Consider the following 25,128-nt stretch of genomic DNA (forward strand, 5'->3'; position numbering starts at 1 on the left):
TGTATTCCTGAGAACATTTAATACGTAGTATTTTATAGTGATAACAATCAGGGACATTTTTATTTCAGTTTTTACTACACCAGGAATTGGGATTTGGAAATTGGATAGTGGACACTAGGATACAGGATATTAGGAAGCCCGCAGAGTTGTTTTTCTCTAGAGATCTTAAAATCTGGAGGATTCTTTCTTCTGGATTGTGTTGTACCTGCCCTAGGGAGTAGCACAAGGTCCTTTCCAGTGGAGTCCTGTAAAATTCTGCCTCCATTTCTTCAGGTCTCATGAAGAGACCTGTTTCCCGCTTCTTTCAGCAATTCTCTCTCTTCCAAGGCCACTTGCTTTTTGTAAAAGATACTCCTCATCATATGTTCCTGTTCTCATCACAATGAGTTTTTCCATAGCTGGGCTCTCTGAAGCTTTAGGTGTAATGAGAGCTCTCTGCGATCTCCCTGTTTTGTATCCAGTCATTCTCTTGCCTACCCTTGCATACTTCTGTGTCACCTTTGTTTCTAAATTACATATCCTGGAGGACAAGTTTCTTTGTTCTGCTTTGAATAGTGCTATATCTGACCGGCAACACGATGTAGATGGCAAAAATTACAAATGATTCTTAGGACCCTAAAGACAATCTTACTTACATTAGAAAATCCTTCTCAAGTTACCAACAACACCTGAGGTTGAGTTGGTTGTTCCCCTTGTCTCTCCATCCCCACCGCTTGCTTGGGCATCTCAACAGGTCCTCAGTTTTTCACATGTTGATACTTGACTCCCTGCGTGATTAGTTTACATAAGAAATATTATATAGAACTGATGTGGGAGTTTAATTGTCCCCTGACTTATTTGAAAACTCATTACATAGCAGTGTCAGAAAACTGTTCAATTCTCAGAAGCCCAGCTATATCAGTTAGGATGAATTTCTTAAGAGTAAAATTGTAGATTGCAGTCACACAGAAGGCATGGGGGCATGTGACATGGAAGACCTATGTCTGCTTTGCCAGTTGAGTCGTGCTTCTTTTTCTAGTTAAAACAATGACACGTTATTTTAAGGGCACCTTGGAGATTATGCTGCAAGAATGCTAGTAAATTTTGAGAGTGATTGCCCATTTGGGCTTCATTCTGCCATCCAGTTTTGGGGGGAAAAATCTGTCATTCATTGATTGTCTGATCCTCACCTGACTTTCATTTACTGAGCTGCTATACCATATGTGATACCAGAGGAGAGCAGACCTCCAAATATGGCCCAAAGTTCTTGTCTTTGACTCACACGAAGGCCAGAAAAGCAATGCTGCTTTTTCTGCTTAACCTTTAGCGCCAACAGACACAAAGTGCAAATTTCCAAATTCCAGTTTCCTCCAAATCAAGCGTATCATCTATTTTTGATGTGTTTAGAAGATCACTCTAAAGTGGACCACTCTTTTGATTTTTTTTTTAACCCCTGACCTGCTGTCCACAGCAGATTTTAAGGGTTGTTGTTTGCTGGCTCCTGAAAGCTCACATTCCAGTGGAGAGGGTTACCAAAAGGGGGACCAGTTTAGCAGAAGTTGGAATAGTGTTTCTCTAGCCTCAAGATGAATACATATTTTTGATCTAATTCTTTAGATTTAGGAATAAAGTTCTTTAGCTACTTCTATGATTATTTGGTTAAATTAGAGGTATAAAATAAATTTGACAAGTTGTTATTCCTTTATTAGGATCTATTCATAACATTTCTGTCCTAAATGCGTACCAAAGAAAACATCTGCTGGCTTGCTAATAAACACAGATAAAGTCAGATTCCATAACTTTGTGTTCAGGGATAATCAATTAGGAATTGTATTTGGCTGCAAATAACAGGGGCACAAAGAACAGTGCCAGCATGGTTATTCAGGGTTAATATTGTGACTTCTTGCTCTGTACTCTTCTCCCTTCTCAGGATCCCCTCATGGTCATAAAGTGGCCAGTGTAGTTCAGCCATGACTAGTCAGCCCCCTTTTGAAGTAGCATTTCAAAAGCCCTATGCAGTAACTTCTGTTTACCTATAGTTGGCCAGAATTTAGTCACTTGGCTACCCATATCTACTAGGGAAGATAAGGAATGTCGTTTTCCATTGCCAACTCATTCCCCACTCCCCAAATGAGCAAACAGAAATGCCATTCTCCTTTTAAAAAATGCTTATTTATTTATTTTGAGAGAGAGATGCAAGTGTGAGTAGGGGAGGGGTGGAGAGAGAGAAAGAGAGCGAGAAAGAGAGAGAGAGAGAGAGAGAGAGAGAGAGAGAGAGAGAATCCCAAGCAGGCTCTGCATTGTCAGCATGGAGCCAATGTGGGGGCCCCAATTTATGAAGTGAGATCATGACCTGAGCCTACGCCAAGAGTCAGTTGCTTACCTGACTGAGCCAGCCAGGTGCCCTGCCATTCTCTTTTTAAAAAGAAGGGAAAAATAGATATTGGCAAGCACCCAGCAAGATTTCTGCCGCTGGTGCCTTTTATGATCTGCCCTAACCTTTTGGCTCCTCTGCTGTTGTAAGCACTTGACAGTGGAGCTTCATTAGCACACTTGGCACTGGGAACCCCTTCACTTCCCTTCCCCTGTATTTTATGCATATTCTGAAAGGCTTTTGTCTACCAGACAAACTAGACTTTAAACTAAAGGCTGTAACAAGAGATGAAGAAGGGCATTATATAATAATTACAGGGTCTATCCATCAAGAAGAACTAACAATTATAAATGTCTATGCACTGAATACGGGGGCCCCAAATATATAAAACAATCACAAGCATAAGCAACCTTATTGACAAGAATGTGGTAATTGCAGGGGACTTTAATACCCCACTTACAACAATGGATAGATCATCTAGACACATGGTCAATAAAAAAACAAGGGCCCTGAATGGTACATTGGATCAGATGGACTTGACAGATATATTTAGAACTCTGCATCCCAAAGCAACAGAATATACTTTCTTCTCGAGTACACATGGAACATTCTCCAAGATCACATACTGGGTCACAAAACAGCCCTTCATAAGTGTACAAGAATTGAGATCATACCATGCATACTTTCGGACCACAATGCTATGAAGCTTGAAATCAACCACAAGAAAAAGTCTGGAAAACCTCCAAAAGCATGGAGGTTAAAGAACACCCTACTAAAGAATGAATGGGTCAACCAGGCTATTAGAGAAGAAATTTAAAAATATATGGAAACAAATGAAAATGAAAATACAACAATCCAAACGCTTTGGGATGCAGCGAAGGCAGTCCTGAGAGGAAAATACATTGCAGTCCAGGTCTATCTCAAGAAACATGAAAGGCTTTTGTCTTCCATCCCAACTCTCAGCCTCTTAACCTCTAAGGATTTCTTCAGATCACCATTTCCTACAGGGGGCCTTTCCAGGATCTGCAATCATAGTTGTGACTATAATAGATTATGACCGTCCTGCCCCTCCCCCCTTTCTTCTTGCATCTCCTCTCTCTGAATTCTTGGTAAGTTTTGGTCAGTATATTCCAGTTCCACAGTTAATTTTTCATATCCTCGGTGACTCTCTCATCCGCCCTGACACTCACCTAGTATAATGCATGTATATAACAAATGTCCAATGCATGTTTATCGAATTCCACCACAGACCTGATGCAAGAGAATGGGAGAAGGTCCTTTTGTGCAATATTTTTCAGAGTGTTTTCTTTTTATGAGAGAAAATGATTGGTTACATCAGCATTATGAATATCCTATTCCGTTGGTAGCTGTTGGCTAATACTTAGGTCATTAGTTACTTTAGTGAATAGTCTGTTGGATGGAAGTACAAACAGCAGTTTGTTTGAAAATTACTGACACTGTAAACATGTAAGAAACATTAACAGTCTTGGCCTTTTGGAATGTGTGCTTGTGATGTGCCTAAGATTAGGGCACTCCACTGAGAACAAATAATGAGAAAGGGAGGGGGACAATCAAAGCTTTTGTTCCTGTACAGCACCTGAAAGTACCATAAATGGATGGTCATCAAGCTGTTCAGGGGGTCAAAGGCAATAAACCTAGGCACCTAAAGTTTGTTTGATAATGTGTCCTCTTCTAAATACATTTTTCATGTTTTTAAGTGGTACTTCCCATGTTTTTTAGAGATATTTTCAAATTCCAGCTATTTGGGGGGATTATTACTTCGACTTACACTTACTGATTTTGAGACGTTTACTTTATTTTTTAAATTATGACACTCTGGGTGCCTCAGTGATAATTGATTCATTCAGGTTGTATTCATATATAAACATTAAGATTTATGGAAAATCTTTTAATATGAAAAAATTTTTAACATGCATTTCTTGGTTATGGGACCTGGAAATAACATGAAGAATAGTTTATTTCTGGGACTTGTTTTAAAAACTGCATATAAACCATCCACTCGTGTCCAGTTGACTGAAGAATCATATCGAAGACCCTCCTAGACGGTTCATTTCTTCTCAAAGACCTGAACAAAATTGCTTCCTTTTGAATTTCGTGCCATGTCTAAAATCAGGTTTTAAGAATTTTCCAAGTGCATCTCTCTACCATTTACACTTTATACTCTGCTCATCCCTTCTTTCTGCAAGCTTTTTAATACTTGCTGAGCAGCACTTAGGATTAGTAGTGATACCAGGTGGGGTGACAGACAAGCAGGAAAGGCTTGAAGTAAAACTGGCAAATCAGCACTGTGGAGTGCCAGATGAGGGAGAGGTCAGCAAGGGCTGAGTGAGGAACTGGAGGAAACACTAAAAAATAACTAGCACATTGGTTTTACAGGAGTGTTCAAGTTTTGAAGGAAGTGATGTTTGAGAATTGTGAGCGAGGAAACTAGGAGCATATCCCAGAATGGACGCAACCTTGGCTGCTATGGGAAGTAACAGGTGTCAGGGACTTTAGAACTCAGGGTCATTGTCGACTACATTCCCCTTGGTCTCCAAGAGGTGTCCACTCCTCACTCAGTGCTCACTGAAGCCCCTCTTTTCCTGTCACAAACAAATCATGCCTTTCACATGTCAACTAGACTTTCTAGTCCATCCCACATAACATCACCAGGTTAATATCCTTAGAATTTTTATTTTCATCAGGTAATTATCCTGATGATGATGATGATGATAAACTTCCAGAAACTTCCCATTTCCTGTAGATAGAGTGTATTTTCCTCAGTCTGAAATTTAGGGAACGTCATCATCTGATAGCACTCACCTGTGATGGTCTACGTCTCATTTTTCCATTGACATTAAGCTGTCTCTTCACTGCCTCAAGTATCCCCTGAGTAAATGATAATTTATCTTGCTATATAACTCTCCTTACCTTGGAGAGTCTTCCCCTTCTCTGTCTACCCATGCTTTAAGAACCAACTCAAGTCTCTTCTGAGGCTTTTTGTACAAATCTCTGTGGATATGATTGTGTGATGATTTCTTCACAAATTTCATACATGCCACCCATTTTTCTCATAAACAAATGTTGCCCTAAATGAAAAGTGATTGTTTTGTCTTTTCATCTACACTGTTAGCTCTTTGAGACTAGTGACAATGCTATACAACGAGTTTTCTTCTATTTTAGCATCTCGCATAGCACTGTGCACAGATTGGGCGTAGAGCGATGTTTCTTAGTCTGGCACCATCACATTTTGGGTTGGATGATTTGTTTTTGTAGGGGACTATCTGAGCATTGTAGAGTGCTTAGAGCCTCCCTGTATTCTACCTGATAGATGCCAGTAGCACCCTCTCTCCAGTATGACAACCAAAAATGTCTGTTTATACCAAATGTTACATAGGGGACAAAGATAGCCTCAGGTGAGAATCACTGGTATAGAGGAAACAGAATAAATTCTGACCAGTGTCTTGGCAGAAATGGAAGACTGTAAAAAGCTTTGAGTGACGTTTTACAGCATTTTGGAATCTTGAGGAAAGAGCAACTCAGTTGATGGAAGATAGTAATTGTAAAATAGAACTTCCTGTTTGCTGTGATAGACCACAGCAAGGGTGTAGGCAATTGCAACACACCTAGGGTTAAGAAAGATCAAGATGAAGTGGATCTTAAGTTGAAGTTCCAGAAATACTGAATTTTTAGTTTTTACTTTATTTCAAGCCATTTCATATTAGAAATAGCATTTCCAATAAAATTGATATTATTTAATGAGAAATTTATCTGGAGTTCATACATACCCAATATCTTTGGACTAAAAACTACTTTTGAAGCATTTTGGGGGGAATGAGTTTGAAATTACAGGTACCGGTTATTATAAAGTTGCAACTATTGACAATGATCAGTTGTGTTTATTCATAGTTTTACCTCTTTTTTTTTTTTTTTTTTTTTTTTTTTTTTTTACTGCTTTAACATTATACTTAAGTTTAGGCAGTTTTCCAGCCCAAGCGATACACACACACACACACACACTCCTACATGTATGTGAGAGTATTTAGTCTAACAGTGCTTACCACACTCAGACATAGTGAATTTATATATTTGTGCTATTCTGTTGTAAGTTCTTAGTCTTCTCTTTTATTATCAGACTACTATATGACATAGATGCTATACGGTTGATGTTCAACTGACCTAGAAGTAATGCATTAAATCCTCTCTTCACAGCTGTATGCCAACCACAGTGCAAACATGGTGAATGTATTGGACCCAACAAGTGCAAGTGCCATCCTGGATATGCTGGAAAAACCTGCAGTCAAGGTAGGAAAACAGACATAAATTACAATCACAAACCCCCTCTATTTCTGCCTAATATAAAAATTAGAGGTTCTCATGCCAAACCACTTTTCCACGACTGCTGTTTCTAAATGTGTGAGCTGCCATGTTCTGAAAGATAAAAATGTAATGTGAAATCTTAAAATGTATTGCATCAGAGGGGAATTAAAAGAATTTCATCCTCTTATTCATTGATACTAATTAAAATACACATTTAAAGAAGAGAAGCACAGCATCGGTAATGTAGAAGCCTTCCATTCTGCTCATCTTTGTTTCTCCACTAACTAGTTGGGAAGCTCTGGCTGATTTTTGGCCTCCTTGGACCGCTGTTAGATGAAACACCTTCAGTACTCAAAGTTAGGTAGGAGTTTGAGATCCGTTCAAACTCTGAGCCCTTTCGTTTTTGAGATTAAATTCCGTTCAACTGTTACCAGATTGCAAAAGTTCCTCTGAGAAATAAAGATTTTGACTAATTTATTTTTGTTTTAAGTTGTTTATAAAAGCTGGTGTTTACTTAGCACCGTGCTCAGGTAGTTTACATATATTATCTATTTTCATTATTACAGTGTCAGGAGGTAAAGTGTTATTTATGATAATTAAATGATAAATAATAGCTTATTGTTATTTTTCACTTAAAGAGATATCAGGGATATTAAGTATCTTGTCTAAGTTCACAGAATTAGTTGGTGAAAGATCCAGTATATGTCTGTTTAGGACTGTTGGCTATGTAAGAAAAGCTGGGGTTAGATTTCACCAGAGAGATACAAGGATAAGAGTCAATTTTTACTTATTTCTTAAATGTAAGTAATATGTTCTATCCTTTTTAGTGTTGAATGAAACAGTTACATGGGGCCTGTCTCATAGATAACTTACTTGACCTCATCAAATATGGAAATGATATTTTTGAAACACTCCTGTTCATCAATATCTGATACTCCTTGATATGCCTCATGTAAACTCGTGACTTATGGGCATAATTTCCACAACAGTACAGAAAAACTTATGTTTAAAAGTATATGTAATTATTCCTGAACTGTCAGAGGAAATCCATGCTAATGAAATGTGACATATCCAATGGTAGGAGAAGCTGTTATTCTAAAGTATGTTCTGTATTATCTGTTATTTGATTAACTTTTTTCCCAATGCTTCTTTTATGTCTTATAATATTTTTTAACTTGGAATTTACCAAACATACCTGGATAGTCTTTTTGAAGTAAGTAGAGTTTTTATGATCTCAGTTTACTCTTTTAAAAATCCATTTAATTTTCCTTCCGCAGTCTAAGTTTGCAAGTAGTGACATGTTCAGTTCTGATTATTGAATTCTCAATGTGTTCATCTTAGAGTTCCCACATGCTTCCTTTTTTAAAGTGGTGAACATAAACTATCAGAGGTTTCATCAATATGTCAGTACCATAAAACTTTGTTGTCCTGATGCCAGGAATTTATACAAAGGAGGTTATTATAAGAAGCCACTGTTGAGATTGCAGAGAAATTCATTTAAATTTATTTTCAGGAACTACATCAACTTTAATATGCTTCAAAGACACTGAAACTATTATTGTAACAAGGATTTATCTCTGGGTATCTCCTATTTTCAGAAAAGCCAGTTTATCATGTACTTTTTACTGTAATACATACCTGTTTCTCTAAAGAAAAGTTGAAATTTACTGAGTTGAAATCTTGCCTCCTAAAACTATATTCCTTAGGGGGGAAGAGGATTTCATTAGTAGCAAAATGGGATTTTACACCCGCAAAAAATAGTGCGGACACTGAAAATGTAATTTCAAGTCCAATCTTGAATATAAAACCACAGCTTACAGTAAACATATGTTTTTGATTATCTCTTTCTTTGCCTTCCTTACCAAAAAAGCAATTGTGACAAGTTCCCAATGGCATGGTTTATGGTATTTGAGAGCAAGAATCCTTTTTGGTCTCTGATTTCTAGATTCCTGAAAACTATTATTAAAATGACTTGCACACACTAAGTGCACATTAAATATTTGCTAAATGAATGATTGTTTCATATAATGGCTCTTGGTCCTGAACACCATACTTGTAAGGGCTCCATGCAGTTGTGCAGTTGCCCAGTCCAGCACTGTAGGCAGTCTCTGAGTCTGTGGGCTGAGAGCCCTCGTCAGGGTGAGAGGCAGCTGTGGAGGAGCTGGCTAAGTGGGAGAACTGTCCAGAGACACAAGGAAAAGATATTAGAGCAAATTGTCTATATCTGTTACATAGCAAATTAATGTAGACTGTTTTTATCTGGCACATACATTTTAATAAACTGGCAAATATGCCTCAGAGATATTGGAACTCCCAACAGGTTTCTTTTTTCTTCAGGAGAAATGTCAAGAAGAGGTATATTTGAGATGATTTCATAGAACTGGAAATTAGCTTTTCATTGAAAGTAGGTTTCTGTGTAAGGCAAGTATTCGCTAAAAAATTTGTTGCAAGTTGTGTGATGTAAGAAATAACCTCCTGCAGACTTGATTGGTGGAGTGAACAGCTTGTATGAACGACAAGCATTTAGCAAGTGCTTTCAGAGCTACCTGGGGGCAGCCAGAATAGCAGGGCAAGCCCACTTTGCAACTGGCTTAATTTAACAGCCTTGTTGCAGGATTGATGTGAATCTGCTGTGGGTGGCTTGCTTCTCCCTCTGAGTCACTTCTGGATTTGTAATGAAATGCTAATCCTAACTCTGGTTTGCTTTTCCTCCACCGTATTTTTCTGATAGTTTTTATTCATGCATACTCTTCTCCTCTTTGAGTCTCTGTACCCATACCAATTCTCTTTCCCCTCAGCCAAAAAATGATACTGTTATAGGTAATAATCTTTTTATAACTTTCCAATTAGGGAATGATTTTTATCATGTAATATGTCCTATCATTGCATATTTTCAGAAATGAAAGATCTATGTTCTTGAATGCAAGAGGTGGGCCCCCTTACAACCAGAGCCATGGCTAGGGTTAGGGTTGGCAACCAGGAAGTGACATGGGCAGAACCACCCACAGTGCAGCGATCTCCTGGAAGGGTTGAGTTGAGGGCACATGGTCAGGTATGGGTCAGGCTTAGGGTTTGGAATCAGGAGCCAGAAGATTGAATGGACCACGGTTAGGTAAGTTCTCCTGATCACCCCCTGCAGCCCCATCCTGGCCCTGGAAATGGTACCATGCAATTCTGGCTTATATTAAGGGCTTATAATAATTTCAGAAGAAACAGTTTATAAATATCAGTTCCTAATGTTTTGACAAAGTTTATGTTTCATATGTTGAATTCCTCACCCCAAGATCTAGTATCTCGTAGCACAGAACTAGACAGTACATTTTGGTGGCTTAGGTAAATCTGAAAGTTGATTGCCTTCCTTAGGACAACAGTCTACATGCTATACCCCTGTGTAGTAAGGTAATTCCAGATAGCCTTACTTTTTAAAAGATGTGTGGTTTCAACCCAGAAACCAGTGTTCATTTAATTTGGAATATTAACTGGTTATTAATAGTATGAAAGCCTTGAAACAGGATGCGATTGCCTTTTTGACTCTACTTTCGAGTTACTCATCTTATTTTGGTAAGTTAATAATGGCAAGAGTTAACCTCTTTTGTGGAAAGCTTACTGTATATTCCTACTAAGTGTGACCTAAATGTAACACGAGTTCTTACATGTGAATAACATTGGTGAACTGTCATGCTATTTATTTTAAAAAGCTCTATGCAAATCATAAATGTGTGCATAATTGTGGAGTATTTTAAACTATTGGACAACATAATAAGGAAAAGTCTTGATTGGACATTTAAGACTTCAGTGTCAGGTAGACTGTAATCAGTATTTGTATAATCGAGTTTTCTGTCTTTGTCAGTGACTACAATCAGGCTTTAAAAAATGACCATCTCTTTTTTAGTGGTTTCTCTAAAGATTGGTGTAGGAATGATGTATGTGTGTGTGCATGTGTGTAAAATGTACTTGTGTTCTTGGGAGGCAAGATGGCAGTGATAAATTTTAAGGAAAATAGAAATTAAAATTAAAAAACCAGAAGAAACTAGAAACTGATTTTTAAAAAGCATGTACAGTATCCTTTTTGAAATCCACCAACTTTATGTAATTGTTTAATATATACTTATAAAGATTTTTAGGGCTAAAAATGACATCAGTTCAAAGTTGACTCTTATTACCTTCTTCCTGGTGTGAAGACGAACACTTCTACCCAACTCCTCTTGACCAAGGCAGTGAACAGCCTCTTTTCCAACCCCTGGATCATCAAGCCACAAGTTTACCTTCAAGGGGTGAGCGTGTATTATCTCAGGTGGTTTGCTCTCCCACCTGCACGGCTTCCTGCAGTTTCGTCACTTTTTGCAAATATCCTGAAGACTAGCCCCAGGAGTACCCAGCCTTCGGCATCCTGAGCATGTGAAGCAAGCAACAGGAATTGTCACCTGGTGCTGATTCTCTGTGCTCTAAAAAGCCTGGAGCCTCCACTGTCCTTTCACTGCATTAGAAATATCATTGCTTCTCTTCTTCTTTTCTGGGCTTCCGAATGTTTTCTGAAAGTCAAATGGCAAAATAACCTTAATTTTAATAGGTGAAGTCAGGAATTCCAAAGCAACTGAGATTGGGATTTTGATGACTTTTGCTAAGTAGATTTCAGAAATGATGAAGTCCTCTCCCCTGCCACCATATCTGGAGAATAGAGTTTTAGGTTACCTGGAAATCAAACCATACGTTATTAATTTCATTCTTTTGATGTACATTTTGTGATATTAGAAAGCCTAGGTTCTGGTTCAGTATAGCCTTTAAGTGGCTCTGTGATTATAAGCAAGTCATTTAGTGTGTCTCAGTCTTAGCAAACCAATTAGTAACGGGGAGAGAATTCTTGCCCTATTCACCTGTAGGGCTGGTGTGGGAACAGGCATACCAGAAATACTAATGTTTTCATTATGATGAAGTTTTGTACGAAAGTTTGGTGGCAGCATGATTTTACAGTTTTTCTTCTAAAAGACTGTATCCTTTACCCACTCCTAAATTTAGAAACTTAGAACGACTGAATTAAAATAGTTTAAATTATTAATTAGTTTCTCTCTGCTGATAGCAACTTAATGCACTTGTGTATCTTCTGCATAAAGAATTAGGGCAATAGAAGTAATTTCAATCATTGAGTTTTAAACAATGAAAGTTATGGCAGTTGAATGACATCTATTTGCCTATGACCTCCACGTTAGATAAAATGTAAAAGGTTAAATTTCTGAGACGTTGCCAAGTTTAAGGGTCAAAGAAGAAAAAAAAAGTCTAAATGTATTGAATGGAAGATTATTTTCCTTAAAATCCACTGGGTTATCTTATTCAGTGAATTTATTCTAGATTTTTTAGGCTATTTTTCAGTGTCTGCATGCTAACAAAATTTCTGATTCTTTTTTCCCTACAGTGTAATTATAATGCTGTGCAGCTTGCATTTTTGTTCTGGACTCTCTTCTTACTCTCCCCTCCACCCCCCCATCCTACCTTCCCAAGCTCCTGAATCCATCAACCTGCTTAAATATATGCCTCACTGTAATAGATGTGCTTTAAGAATGTATATGTGATAATTGAAGCATTTGAAATGTAAGTGGTTTAATTGTAAAGTGATGTCTTTTGATGTGATAAAATAGGTACATGACAGAATTAATTTTTTTATTGTAGAGTTTCCTTATAATTTATATTACAAACTTCTAGAGAAAGAACAGGATTAAAGTGAATTTAAGTAAATACACTAAAGTTTTCTTTCCTAGGTTCTTTTATCACCTTTAAAACTGATTTGAGAAAGTGTGATCATGTTCTTTATATTGTTCTACTTGTTAAATTTTTTTAACATTTATTTTTGAGAGACAGAGACAGAGTACAAGTGGGGGGGTGGGGCAGAGAGAGAGGTAGACACAGAATCCGAAGCAGGCTCCAGGCTCTGAGCTGTCAGCCCAGAGCCCAACGTGGGGCTCAAACTCACGAGCTGTGAGATGATGACCTGAGCCAAAGTCAGACGCTCAACTGACTGAGCAACCCAGGCGCCCTGTTCTACTTGTTATTATAGGAGAATTTGCTGCAAATTGGAAGTGGTGTTTTTGGATTTCTGACTTGATAGTAAGACATGTGTTACTAGGTCAGTAGTCTAAGAGGTTTTGGAAGCAGCACATATTAACTCAATTTTGTAAGGCATTTGGTCAATAAGAAAATAAAGCTATAATCATCATAAACTAGAAACCCTGAAGAAAATTGAGAAAAAAGAAGTTCATCACCAGGACACCAGATGCTTTTAATCTTTCGAAGCTCCCTGCTTTAGCAGAAGTCTGATATTTGGTAAATATTGATAACACGGATTATTGTGGAATTCTATTTCATAATTTCTGCAGTGGTTTTTGTAAGGGTCAGTGTGAAGTTTTTAGGACGCACATGCCTGTAGCAGATGGAGCAATGATGGCAGTCACTGGAGACATCGACACCAGCCAGCTGTCAGTGGGTATCAGCCACTCCATCACCAGCTGTTAGAGTACAGCTTTCTCAGATTGCTTTCAGCGTATTAGATATTTATGTGTCAATTTAATAATAGTGAAGTAGCCAACAAACGTCTCTGCATTTACCCATTGAATGCTGCATGTTTATTTCCTCTTCCATATTAATTTCATACGGATTCCCAGGTGGGGGATTTGTTTTTGTTTGTTTTTGAATTATGACATCTTGTTTTTCACTTCCGTTCGGCTTCATGATTCTTAACCCAAGAGTACTCTTTTTCTCATGGGAAGGGAAGGATAGATTTGGACTGAAGACCACTGGCAGCCCCAGTCTGGATCATGAAAACTCTCATAGCAATCTTGAGGGGTCCTTTGTTGGTCAAGAGTGGAGCTGCCATAATAACTTGGCTTCAGCTTTAGTTCATGGACAGTGTCTAAAGAAATTTCCATCAGCATAAATATCCCTTGTATAAGCTGCTTAGAGCTGCAGACATCTGGCCAATTTCCATCAGGAACCCACAGAAGTTTCTGTGGCTCTTTAAAAATAAACCTAAGTGTTCTTAATTGACACATTTTATATCCATCAATAACTTTCCCTTGAAATATAGAACTCAGTCTTAATCTATGGCTTTATTGTACTGTTCGTTTTTTTTAAATGTTTATTTTTGAGAAAGAGAGAAAGAAAGTGGGGGGGGGGAGCAGAGAGATAGAGGTAGAGAGAGGAAGACACAGAATCTGAAGCAGGCTCCAGGCTCTGAGCTGTCTGCACAGAGCCCAAAGGGGGCTTGAACTCAAGAACTGCAAGATCATGACCTGAGATGAAGTGCGATGCTTAACTGACTGAGTCACCCAGGCACCCCTCTACTGTTCTGTTTTATATTTGCTTAGTGCAAAAAATATTTAAAACACAAAGCCTTTCTCTAACAATGTGCTCAGCTTTAAATACTATTTAAATTTTTATTTTAAATGTTTTCATTTATTTATTTTGAAGAGGGGGCAGAGAGAGAGAGAGGGAGAGAGAGAATCCCAAGCAGATTTCCATGCTGTCAGCACAGAGCCCAGTGGAGGGCTGGGTCTCTCAAACCATGAGATCATGACCTGAGCCAAAACCAAGAATCAGACACTTAACCCACTGAGATACCCAGGTGCCCCTAAATACTATTTAATACCAACCAGGAACTTATCAAATCCAGGTGCAAAACTGCAGGGATGTATGGATATATTGGGAATGATAATTAACTTCTCTTAGAACATGAGAAAAGATTCCCTGACTCTAATTTTTAGTAAATACTGAAATACAAGTTAGAAGAATATTAGAGGTGGAGTGAATTTCTTTCTCTTTCTTCCTTTAGTTAAAATTTTTACTTCATGTAACAGAGAAGTCAAATTTTTGGTTGATACTATAATCTGCAAAGCACCTTCCTTGAGGAAATTTAAAAAATATATATTTTAAAATATGATTCTGTTTTGAATGCCCTTGACCGGGCATGAGACAATAAAGTAGAAAACTGAAGAAAGCATGGGAGATGATGAAGGTATCTGGTTTCCTTATTTAACCTTCCTAGGCTTTGCCCAGCTGGGGACCTGCTCACTGTCGTGTTAAGGTTAGAAAAAAGACCATGTTGGAAAGTTAGTAAGATATGAAAACATTTGTAGATGTAACAACTATTAGGTGGTTTTAAAAGCAGTGTAATTTGGTGGTTTAATTAAATGAAAGCTATAAATTACCAGTAAACGAGCAGATCAGATTTAAATTCGATTAGATTAAAACACCTTGTCACTAGACATACCTGTATTTCTGATTTGATGACATGGATTAATAGATAATTTATCTCGTCAGGTGCTTATGCTGATAGTTCCAGACACAGTAAACATGTGGTCGTATTTATTTTTAATGAAGTCTGTATTTTGGGCATTAGTATTTCACTTTGTCACTATGAGTTTTATGTTCACTTGAAGCAATATTCAACTTGGGCTAGAAAATTCTTACAATGTGAAGTTTATTAATTTTACGTTGATATTTAAATGGACGAACCTAAAATACATAGTAGTCCACCACGTATCATCCAGTAGTATTTCCATATACGTTTCTTAACTGCCCAATGAAAACATGTTGGAGGGTAGGATTTTTTGTTTATTTTGTGACCTGAATACATCAGTAAAGCAGAAAACTGAAATTTCTTCTTTAATCTGAGATCAGTGTGTAGAGAATCTGTAAAACTGAACAAGAGAAAAACCACACTAGTGATCACTGTAATTCATGGAGCTCTTATCCTCTGAAAATAGAGCTTTCCTTTGGAAAGGCCAAAGCAGTCTCATGTTTTAAAATCTGTATACTTCCTGTAAACTAAGAAAGGCTCACAGAGTATCTTTTAAAACAGAAAGAGATTGAAAGAGCAAGATCACATAGTCAGAAGTGAAGCTGGTAGTAAACCTAGATATTTGGAGGATATTGGAGTCAGGTACGTGGTAGGCACCTCTACCCATGAGGTGGATAGTCGTCTGCTCTTTCTAGGGATGATAAGGTAGGCACGTGTCTGTGAGGAGAATTTTTCAAATTGTCCTTTGTGGACAAGTACTCTAATCAAAGTTCCAGAAATTCACACAGCCCTCTCATTGTTATAAGGTCATTTCTGATGGAAAGTTCTTGGTCATCCCTAGTGTAAAATTAACCTTAAAATTAAGATGGCGTAAAGAAGCTCTATCTCTTATGGAAATTACTGGTTACAGTAGCTTGACCTTCTTTTCTCATTTATTCTTTAATATAGAGAGGTATTTTAAATGGTTTATATTAGTGTTGAGGTTTTCTCATTATGTTGCATCAACCCCCATTCTTTCCAGATCTAAATGAGTGTGGCCTGAAGCCGCGACCCTGCAAGCACAGGTGCATGAACACTTACGGCAGCTACAAGTGCTACTGTCTCAACGGATATATGCTCATGCCAGATGGGTCCTGCTCAAGTATGTCAAGAATCTTAACTGTTTTAGAAGTGCTCTGGCTTGATTTCACATGGTGCTCTGATAGGGTGTGTGAAAATAGCCTCCCAGGCTGTCCTAACCAGGATGTGAGCATGTATTTATATGTGTGCCTAAAGAATGGAAAATCAAAATAAAAATTGCCCTTTTACGTGTCTAGCATTATTTTACCATGGGTGTCCACGTTAAACTGATTTGGAAGTGGTATTTAGAACAAGAATCGTAAACTTAAATGTGTTTTCTAATGTTTTTTCCCCAACACATTTTTGCCTGTCTTCTAGCTGGGCAAAGAACTGCTCTAGCCGGAAAAGGAGCATTCGTACCTATGTGAGGACTGTGTTGCTGTTCACAAGGACAGACACTAAACTGTTAAATGGTAGAGAATCCATCAGAGGACCCAATAATGCTTGACTGAGTATAAACCATTCATAAATACCTTCTTACTTCACGTTTACATTTCTTTATAGTCGTCTAAAGACTAAGATATCCCTTTTCTAAAAAACAAAATCTACTTCAACTGAAAAAAAATGATTACAGTAACATGAAAGTAGACTTCATGTCTTTGTGAGAAAGAAACGTATCATGTTTTCATACTATCATTTGGATGTGTTTGTAAGATGGACAATGCCCCGAAGGCTGTAGGCTGAACATTGAATTGAGATGGTGTTTATATAATACCATAATGACAATGATATATATAATGACAATTGATGACTTGATTTTCATTTTTACTGAGTTACCTGTTAAATTAGCTAATTATAAATTAGTTAATTACCTGTTATCTCTCTTGAACTGGGTTACATTTTATTAGAAAAGTTGAGCTAATCTTAGTTAGCATTGCAGATTTAGCATGGAACCTTTAGAATTCGGTGAATTCATGTTTAATACTATGTGGCAGTGATGCTGGAATCCTCCAACATTGTACACCTCAGTGGGATGTTTTATGTTCCTAGAAAAATTTAGTGGGAAATTGAGAAAGTTAATTGGATGTTTTAGTTAAGACTGGCATTTAGCATGAGTAATCTGGAAAATTACCTCAATCTTCCACTTTTCCTTGGCCACTGGAAAAATTTCCAGATAATCTACGTGAGGTAAAGTTTTATATTTGTCTTTTAATTTTTAATTTTTAATTTTTTATTATTTTTTCCATATATGAAATTTATTGTCACATTGGTTTCCATACAACACCCAGTGCTCATCCCAAAAGATGCCCTCTTCAATGCCCATCACCTACCCTACCCTCCCTCCTACCCCGCATCAACCCTCAGTTCTCAGTTTTTAAGAGTCTCTTATGCTGTGGCTCTCTCCCACTCTAACCTCTTTGGTTTTTTTTTTTTTCCCCCCTTTTCCCTCCCCCATGGGTTTCTGTTAAGTTTCTCAGGATCCACATAAGAGTGAAAGCATATGGTATCTGTCTTTCTCTGTATGACTAATTTCACTTAGCATAACACTCTCCAGTTCCATCCATGTTGCTACAAAAGGCCATATTTCATTTTTTCTCATTGCCACGTAGTATTCCATTGTGTATATAAACCACAATTTCTTTATCCATTCATCAGTTGATGGACATTTAGGCTCTTTCCACAATTTGGCTATTGTTGAGAGTGCTGCTATAAACATTGGGGTACAAGTGCCCCTATGCATCAGTACTCCTGTATCCCTTGGGTAAATCCCTAGCAGTGCTATTGCTGGGTCATAAGGTAAGTCTATTTTTAATTTTTTGAGGAACCTCCATACTGTTTTCCAGAGCGGCTGCACCAGTTTGCATTTCTCCACATCCTCTCCAGCATCTATAGTCTCCTGATTTGTTCATTTTGGCCACTCTGACTGGTGTGAGGTGATATCTGAGTGTGGTTTTGATTTGTATTTCCCTGATGAGGAGCGATGTTGAGCATCTTTTGTCTTTTAATTTTTGAAATGCATTAAAGGTCTTCCTCAGATGATAACAGAGCTGGTTCACTTCTTAATCTTCTTGATCCCTGGGGGAGTAAGGTCTTTCTGTCCCTCTGTTTTCGACTGTCTTTAGACTGTTGGATAATTGAGGCCTTTTTGTCTTCATTGTTGATTCAGTGTCAAGTTAAAAAAACAGTCATAGAATTTGTCCTCTGCCTCTCTGAGTCAGCCAGTCACACTCTTTCCAGGTGCCCTGACGTGCTCCATGGCAAACTGTCAGTATGGCTGTGATGTTGTCAAAGGACAGATACGGTGCCAGTGCCCCTCTCCTGGCCTACAGCTGGCTCCTGATGGGAGGACCTGTATGGGTGAGTTGTAAAATCAAGCGTCTCTGTCAGCAGCCTCTCTAGGATAAAAGGACAAAGGGAAAGGTGATGGAGTAAGGAAACGAGGCAGTTACCTACATCAGGCAATTAGCTATCCTTCAGAAGATAGCACGTGTCTCAGGAGAGGACCTCTCTCTATGAATGGAGAATGGACACCTTATTTCCCTAAAAATGAGGGACGGGGGGAAGCTTCGGGCAGAGGAAACCACATGTGCAAAGACTTTCAAGTTTAAGAGAGCACAATATTCAGGAAAGGCAAAGGAGCTCAGTGTTTCTAGAATGTTAAGAAGGAATGAGTGATAAAGCTGAATAGGTAGGCAGGGATAGGTTATATATGCTGTGCTAAAGAGTTAGATTTTTTTCTTGTAAATTAGGAAAACAGTATAGGATTGTGGTTAACTAGCTCTGCTGTGTGCTTGATATGTAGCCTTAGGCAAGAGACTTCCTTTCTTCGAGCTTGAATCTCCTCATCTTTAAAATGGGAGTAATGCCATGTAGAATCATTATAAGAATTGAATGGGATTATATATGCGAAGAGCTGAGCAGAGTACTTAGCATGTAATACGCTCTCAATGAATAGAGGTATTGAGTGATTCCAGAGAGATTTATTAAGTACTTTCTATATTTCAGGTGCTGTGCCTAGTGTTAGGATATATAGTAGGGGACACGGCAGACAAGATTTTGGTCCTCACAAAGCTGATAATCTAATGGGAAGACAGAAAAGAAACAAATATCCAACAAAATTACAAACAATACTAAATGTTAATATGAGGTATTAAGAGAAAACCATAAAAGGTCTATTTTAGAAAATAATGGTAGAAATGGTGCAGGGCACTGCACTGGAAGAAGAGAGGCTGGCCTGTGTGAGGTTTAAAAAGAAAGAAGGCCAATGTGGCTTCAGGACAGAGTGAGCGTGAGGGGCAGTGGCTTGCGTTACAGCTGGTGAGGTACATAAGGACTACATAGTTATTGCAGGGTGATCACAGACATTGTGAGGAATGAGGATTTAACTTAAGCAAGTGGAAACAGTTGAGGAGTCTTAAGCATGGTAATATCCCAATTTTATGTTTTAATAAAAGATTTTGACAGTTGAGAGGGAGTGCTCTGGAGGGGGTAAGATTGGCAGGGAAAACACTGGTTCCGAGGCTCTTGCAACAGTCTAACCGAGAAGATTGCAGCTTGGACTAGGGTAGAGGTAGTGGGTGAAGAGAAGACTAGATGAGTTCCAAAAACTTTTCAGAGGCAGAATTAACTGGGCCTGATGATTTGAGATTATGGGAAATAGGGTTGTCAAGGATGCTTCCTGTTTCCAGTTGGAGCAACTAGTGGATACAGGTGCAATCTCTGCTGAGCTATGGTGCGAGAGCAGGACAGCTTTGGTCAGGAGGATGCATGGAAATTTGGAGGTGTGGAATTTATGGTGCCTGTCAGGGCAACCAGCTGGATAACATTTATGATGAGCCACTCTGTTCCAGGCAGCTGTGTGCGGACATTTATTTTAAAATCGATCTCATCTGAACATGGCGATGCTGCTCCTCTGAGACGCAATTGATTTATGTTTCTAGATGTTGATGAATGTGCCACCGGGAGAGTGTCCTGCCCTAGATTTAGGCAGTGTGTCAACACTTTTGGGAGCTACATCTGCAAGTGTCATAAAGGCTTCGACCTCATGTACATTGCAGGCAAATACCAATGTCACGGTAATGAGCCCTGACCGTCATTTTGTTTTGTTTCTTCCTGTGGTGCGGAAAGCTTTCTCAACTGGGGCGGTGATTGGGATGTTAGACGCAGGGGAGGGTACCGGCCTTACATTAAGCAGAAGTCCAGTTCAACCACTGGTAGTCCTGGATGTCCATGTGCTTTATTTCTCCCGTGTCTCTGCTGATTTTACACAGACCTTTCAAAAAAATTTTTTTGGAGATTCTATATAGTTTTGCTGCCATCATGCTCCTCTCCCGGATAAACTCCCTTCTTTTCCCACTTCCTGATGCAGATATAGATGAATGTTCCCTTGGTCAGTATCAGTGCAGCCGCTTCGCTCGATGTTACAACTTGCACGGGTCCTACAAGTGTAAATGTAAAGATGGATACCAGGGCGATGGACTGAGTTGTGTGTGTAAGTAGTGTTTATCTCCCACCTTTAAATTCTAGCAGGATATATGGAATTGTACAAAGGCAGTTATTGGGGAAGATGAGGAACTAGATTAATTATCAAGAAAGTATCATTTTTATAGCTAATAATATAGTCTATTTTCTGCAATCAAATCACTTTACTCAGGTATTTAAAAAAATTAATGACTCAGTAATACATTCTTTTTTTTAATGTTTATTTATTTTGAGAGAGAGAGAGGGAGAGAGAGAGAGAGAGAGAACAGGAGCAGAGGAGGGGTCAGAGAGAGGAGAGAGAGAATCCCAAGCAGGCTCTGCACTGTGAGTACAGAATCACAATGGGGTTTGATCCCATGAACCATGAGATCATGACCTGAGCTGAAATCAAGAGTCAGACACTTAACTGACTGAGCCACCCAGGCACCCCAACGCAGTAATACATTCTAATCTTAAAAGCATTCAATTCCTGGGCTAAAACTTCTCAATAGCCTCTGTTTGGCTGGCAAGAAATTATGGAGCTCTCTCTGAAAATCAGATATTGTTATAATCAGAAATAAAAGTTTGTCATTAACATTAGATTATGACAGGAAGAAAATATGAATATATTCTATGTCTTTTGTTCCTCTGTTTTATGTCTCCAAATTCTATTAAAAAATCTTTCTGATATTTATTTACTCTAAATTTAGAACTGTTTTTGCTTTTTAAATTCTTACAAGTTCTGCTTGGAGTATGGCTATGTTAGTTGATAAACATGAAAAAAATAACCTCCAAGATGCAAGTTTTACAAATCAAAGACCATAATTTTGTATATAGTTCATGTGACAATAGGTAATTTTTAAATTTTTGGAGTAAAATATTTACTGAAAATCATGAGCCATAAAATCATGGGGATTAAGGGATTTTTGAAGGGTCATGTAGTCATACTCCCAGCCTGGAATGAGTGTATCATTCCAGGAAGATTAACTATTAATTCCTTTTGGTGAAGATAAGCACAAAAAAAAAAAAAAAGATTCCACAGATAATCACAGTGACCTCTGAATTTTTTTAAGTGATAGTATAAATTAGTAAGGGGGAAAGCAAACCAAGTTTAAAAATATACAGAACATTTAATGAAAACATTTTGCATGAAAACAGATGAACATATGGGAAGGGGTAGGAAGAGAAGAGAGGAAAACTAACCACAAGAGATTCTTAGTAATAGAGAATAAACTGAAGGTTGATGGAGGGAAGTGGGTGGGGGAATGGGCTAGGTGGGTGATGGGTACCAAGGAGGGCACTTGTGATGAGCACTGGGTGTCGTATGTAAGTGTTGAATCACTTAAATCTACTCCTGAAACCAGTACTGCCCTGTATGTTAACTAAAACTTAAATAAAAATAAAGGAAGGAAGGAAGGAAAGAAGGAAGGAAGGAAAGAAGGAAGAAAATGTTTTGCATGAGTTGAATTTATATAGAGTATGGAAAAGTATTAGTCTTTAGACAGTTTGAAACACGATTTTATTATATGGGTGTGCCATAGGGACACTTAACATAGACTCTCAATATACATTTCTCATATTTTAAAAAACTTAGAATGTTTCTGCATTTAAAAAAATCTCAGTGATGTCTATTTCCATTTTACAGAGACTTGAAATTCTTTGTGTTTTAAATAATACATATCCGTTACAGAAATACCAATATAACTTCTGCATATATCTGCAGGATGGATATATGTGTGTATGAATACATATGTATATATCAAATACATATACACACAGTTGTTATTTGGAAAACAGTATGACTTACAGTAAGGGAATATTCTAAATGTGAAAAGTAAGCCTAGTTGGCATTAGATATTCTAATGTGTTTTTCACAATTTGATTCCAAAACTGACCTTTTTTAAAAATATTTATTTATTTTGAAAGAGAGTGACCACACATGTGAGAGAAGCGGGGGGAGGGGCAGAGAGCGAGAATCCCAAGCAGGCTCTGCTCTGTCAGTTCAGAGCCCGACATGGGGCTTGAACTCACAAAGTGTGCGATCATGACTTGAGTTGAAATGAAGAGTCAGACGTTTAAGCAACTGAGCCACCCAGGTGCCCCTCCACAACTAAGCTTTTAGAGAGAGATTGTCACACACTAATTTAAATTCTTTGACTCTTTCAGATATTCCAAAAGTCATGATTGAGCCATCAGGTCCAATTCATGTACCAAAGGGAAATGGTACTATTTCAAAGGGTGATGGAGGACACAGTAATTGGATTCCTGATGTTGGAAGTACTAGGTGGCCTCTGAAGACACCATATATTCCTCCTGCTACCAACAGGCCCACTTTTAAGCCAACAATAAGACCTACACCAGAGCCAACACCTCAGCCAACCCCACCGCCATCCATAGAATTCGGAACATCACCAATAACAACCCCAGAAAGACCAAGCACCAGACTAACAACTGTGCTGCCAGTTGCCACTACCTCTCCAAGATGGATTACAGTTGACAACAGGATACAGACAGATCCTCAGAAGCCCAGAGGAGATGTGTTCAGTAAGTCATATAAATGATAGCACGTTTTGGGTTTTTTTCCAGTTTTATTGAACTATAATTGACATACAGTGCTATATAAGTTTAAGAAATACAGTGTAATGGCTTGACTTACATAGATCGTGAAATGATTACCACAGTAAGTTTAGTTAACATCCATCATCTCATATAGGTACATAAGAAAAAAATTTTTCTGTGATGAGAACTCTTAGGATTTATTTTCATAACAACTTTCATATAAATCCAATAGCAGTGTTAACTGTAGTCATAACATTGTACATTATATCCCTAGTACTTATTGATCTTATAACTGGAGGTTTGTACCTTTTGACCACTTTCCTCCAGTTCTTCCCCCCCTACCCACCACACCTGGTAACCACAAATCTGATCATTTTTTGTAAGTTTTTTTTTTTTAAGATTCTAAGTATAATATGTGAGGTCATATAGTATTTGTCTTTCTCTGACTTACTTGATTTAGCATAATGCCTCAAGGTGCATCCATATGGTCTCACATGGCAAGATTTTCTCATTTTTTAAAGGCTGAATTGTATATATATTCCATTGTGTATATATACCACACCTTCTTTATCCATCCATCCATTGATAGACACTGAGGTTGTTTCCATGTTGTGGCTATTGCAAATAATGCTGCTGTGAACATGGGGGTGGAGATATCTCTTTGACATGGTGTTTTCATTTTCTTTGGATAAATACCCAGAAGTGGAATTGCTGGATCATATGGTAACTCTAGTTTTAATTTTTTGAGGAACCTCCGTACTGTTTTCCATGGGGGCTGCACCAATTTACATTCCCACCAACAGTGCCCCAAGGGCTCTCTTTTCTCCACCTCTTTGCCAGCATTTGTTATCTCTTGTCTTTTTTTATGGTGGCCATTCTAACAGGCACAAGGTGGTATCTCATGGAGGTTTTAAGTTGCATTCCCCTGATAATTACGGACGTTGAGCCTCTTTTCTTTTGGCATTGCCCATGTGTGTGTCCTTTTTGGAAAAATGTCTATTTACAACCTATGCCCATTTTTATTTGGATCATTTGGGTTTTTTTCCTGTTGAGTTGTATGAGTTCCCTGTATATTTTAGATATTAACCCCTTACCAGATACATTGTTTGCAAGTATTTTTCTCCAGTCTGTAGTTTGTCTTCACTTTGTTGATGGTCTTTTTTTGCTGTGCAGAAGCTTTTCAATTTGATGTAGTCCCACTTGTTTTTTATTTTATTGCTTGTGCTTTAGGTGTCATATCCAATAAAATCATTGCCAAGACCCATGTCAAGGAACTTTTTCCTATGTTTTCTTCTAAGAGTTTCATAGTTTCAGGCCTTAAATTCAAGTATTTAATCAATTTTGAGTGAATTTGTGTGTGTTGTATAAGATAAGGGTCCAATTTCATTCTTTTGCATGTGAATATCCAATTTTCCCAGCACCATTTGTCGAAAAGACTCTTTTCTCCATTGAGTATTCTTGGTTCCCTTGTCAAATATTAGTTGACCACATATGCTTCAGTTTAGTCCTGCACTGTTGATTTTGTTCTATTGGTCTGTGCATCTGTTTTTATGCCAACACCACACTGTTTTGATGACTGCAGCTTTATAGTATAGCTTGAAATCAGGCAGAGTGATGCCTCCTGCTTTGTTCTTCTTTCTCGGGATTGCTTTGGCTACTCAGGGGCTTTTGTATTAAGCACATTTTTAATCAGTCCTTTATAATGACATTTCAATCATAGGCCATGCCTTGAATAAGAATGAAACTTATAAAAAGAATTAGCTGTACAAAATGTAAGTCATGTGTCCTTATTGTTAAATGTTATAAAGAACTGTATAAAAAGCAATCAGCTGGGTAACTAACAATGTGTGTAGCAATGAAGGGAATATCATGAAGTCATGTAGTGGGTCATAGCTCCTATCCAGTGTGAGAACTCTCCTAACATGTTCAGATCTCCTCAAAAACTCTGAGATGGGAAGCTTGCTATATCAGTGCCATTTAACTTTTAATCTAATCGTTCATTTAATCAGTGAACATTTTTGAGTGTGTTTTAGAATCCCAGGCCCTGTATTAGGCATTGGATTTACAAAGATAAAACAGAAAATGTATA

At 38.0% G+C, this 25,128-nt stretch overlaps 1 protein-coding gene across 4 annotated transcripts in view; it reads left to right on the forward strand.

Moving 5' to 3' along the window:
• Positions 1–25,128, forward strand: part of NPNT (nephronectin) — an 82,807-nt gene that overhangs the window by 26,945 nt on the left and 30,734 nt on the right. For 2 of the 4 annotated variants that reach the window (XM_060654494.3, XM_060654495.3), the window contains 7 exons: positions 6,566–6,658; positions 10,855–10,947; positions 15,982–16,101; positions 18,258–18,377; positions 19,961–20,095; positions 20,389–20,511; positions 22,647–23,024. In XM_060654494.3, the coding sequence (XP_060510477.1) occupies positions 6,566–6,658; positions 10,855–10,947; positions 15,982–16,101; positions 18,258–18,377; positions 19,961–20,095; positions 20,389–20,511; positions 22,647–23,024 (1,062 nt within the window). The remainder of the gene's footprint in view (positions 1–6,565; positions 6,659–10,854; positions 10,948–15,981; positions 16,102–18,257; positions 18,378–19,960; positions 20,096–20,388; positions 20,512–22,646; positions 23,025–25,128) is intronic. The other 2 variants (XM_060654496.3, XM_060654498.3) reach the window with 1 other exon arrangement.

This window comes from Panthera onca, chromosome B1 (genome assembly GCF_046562875.1).
Source record: "Panthera onca isolate mPanOnc1 chromosome B1, mPanOnc1 haplotype 2, whole genome shotgun sequence".
Classification (NCBI taxonomy): domain Eukaryota; kingdom Metazoa; phylum Chordata; class Mammalia; order Carnivora; family Felidae; genus Panthera; species Panthera onca.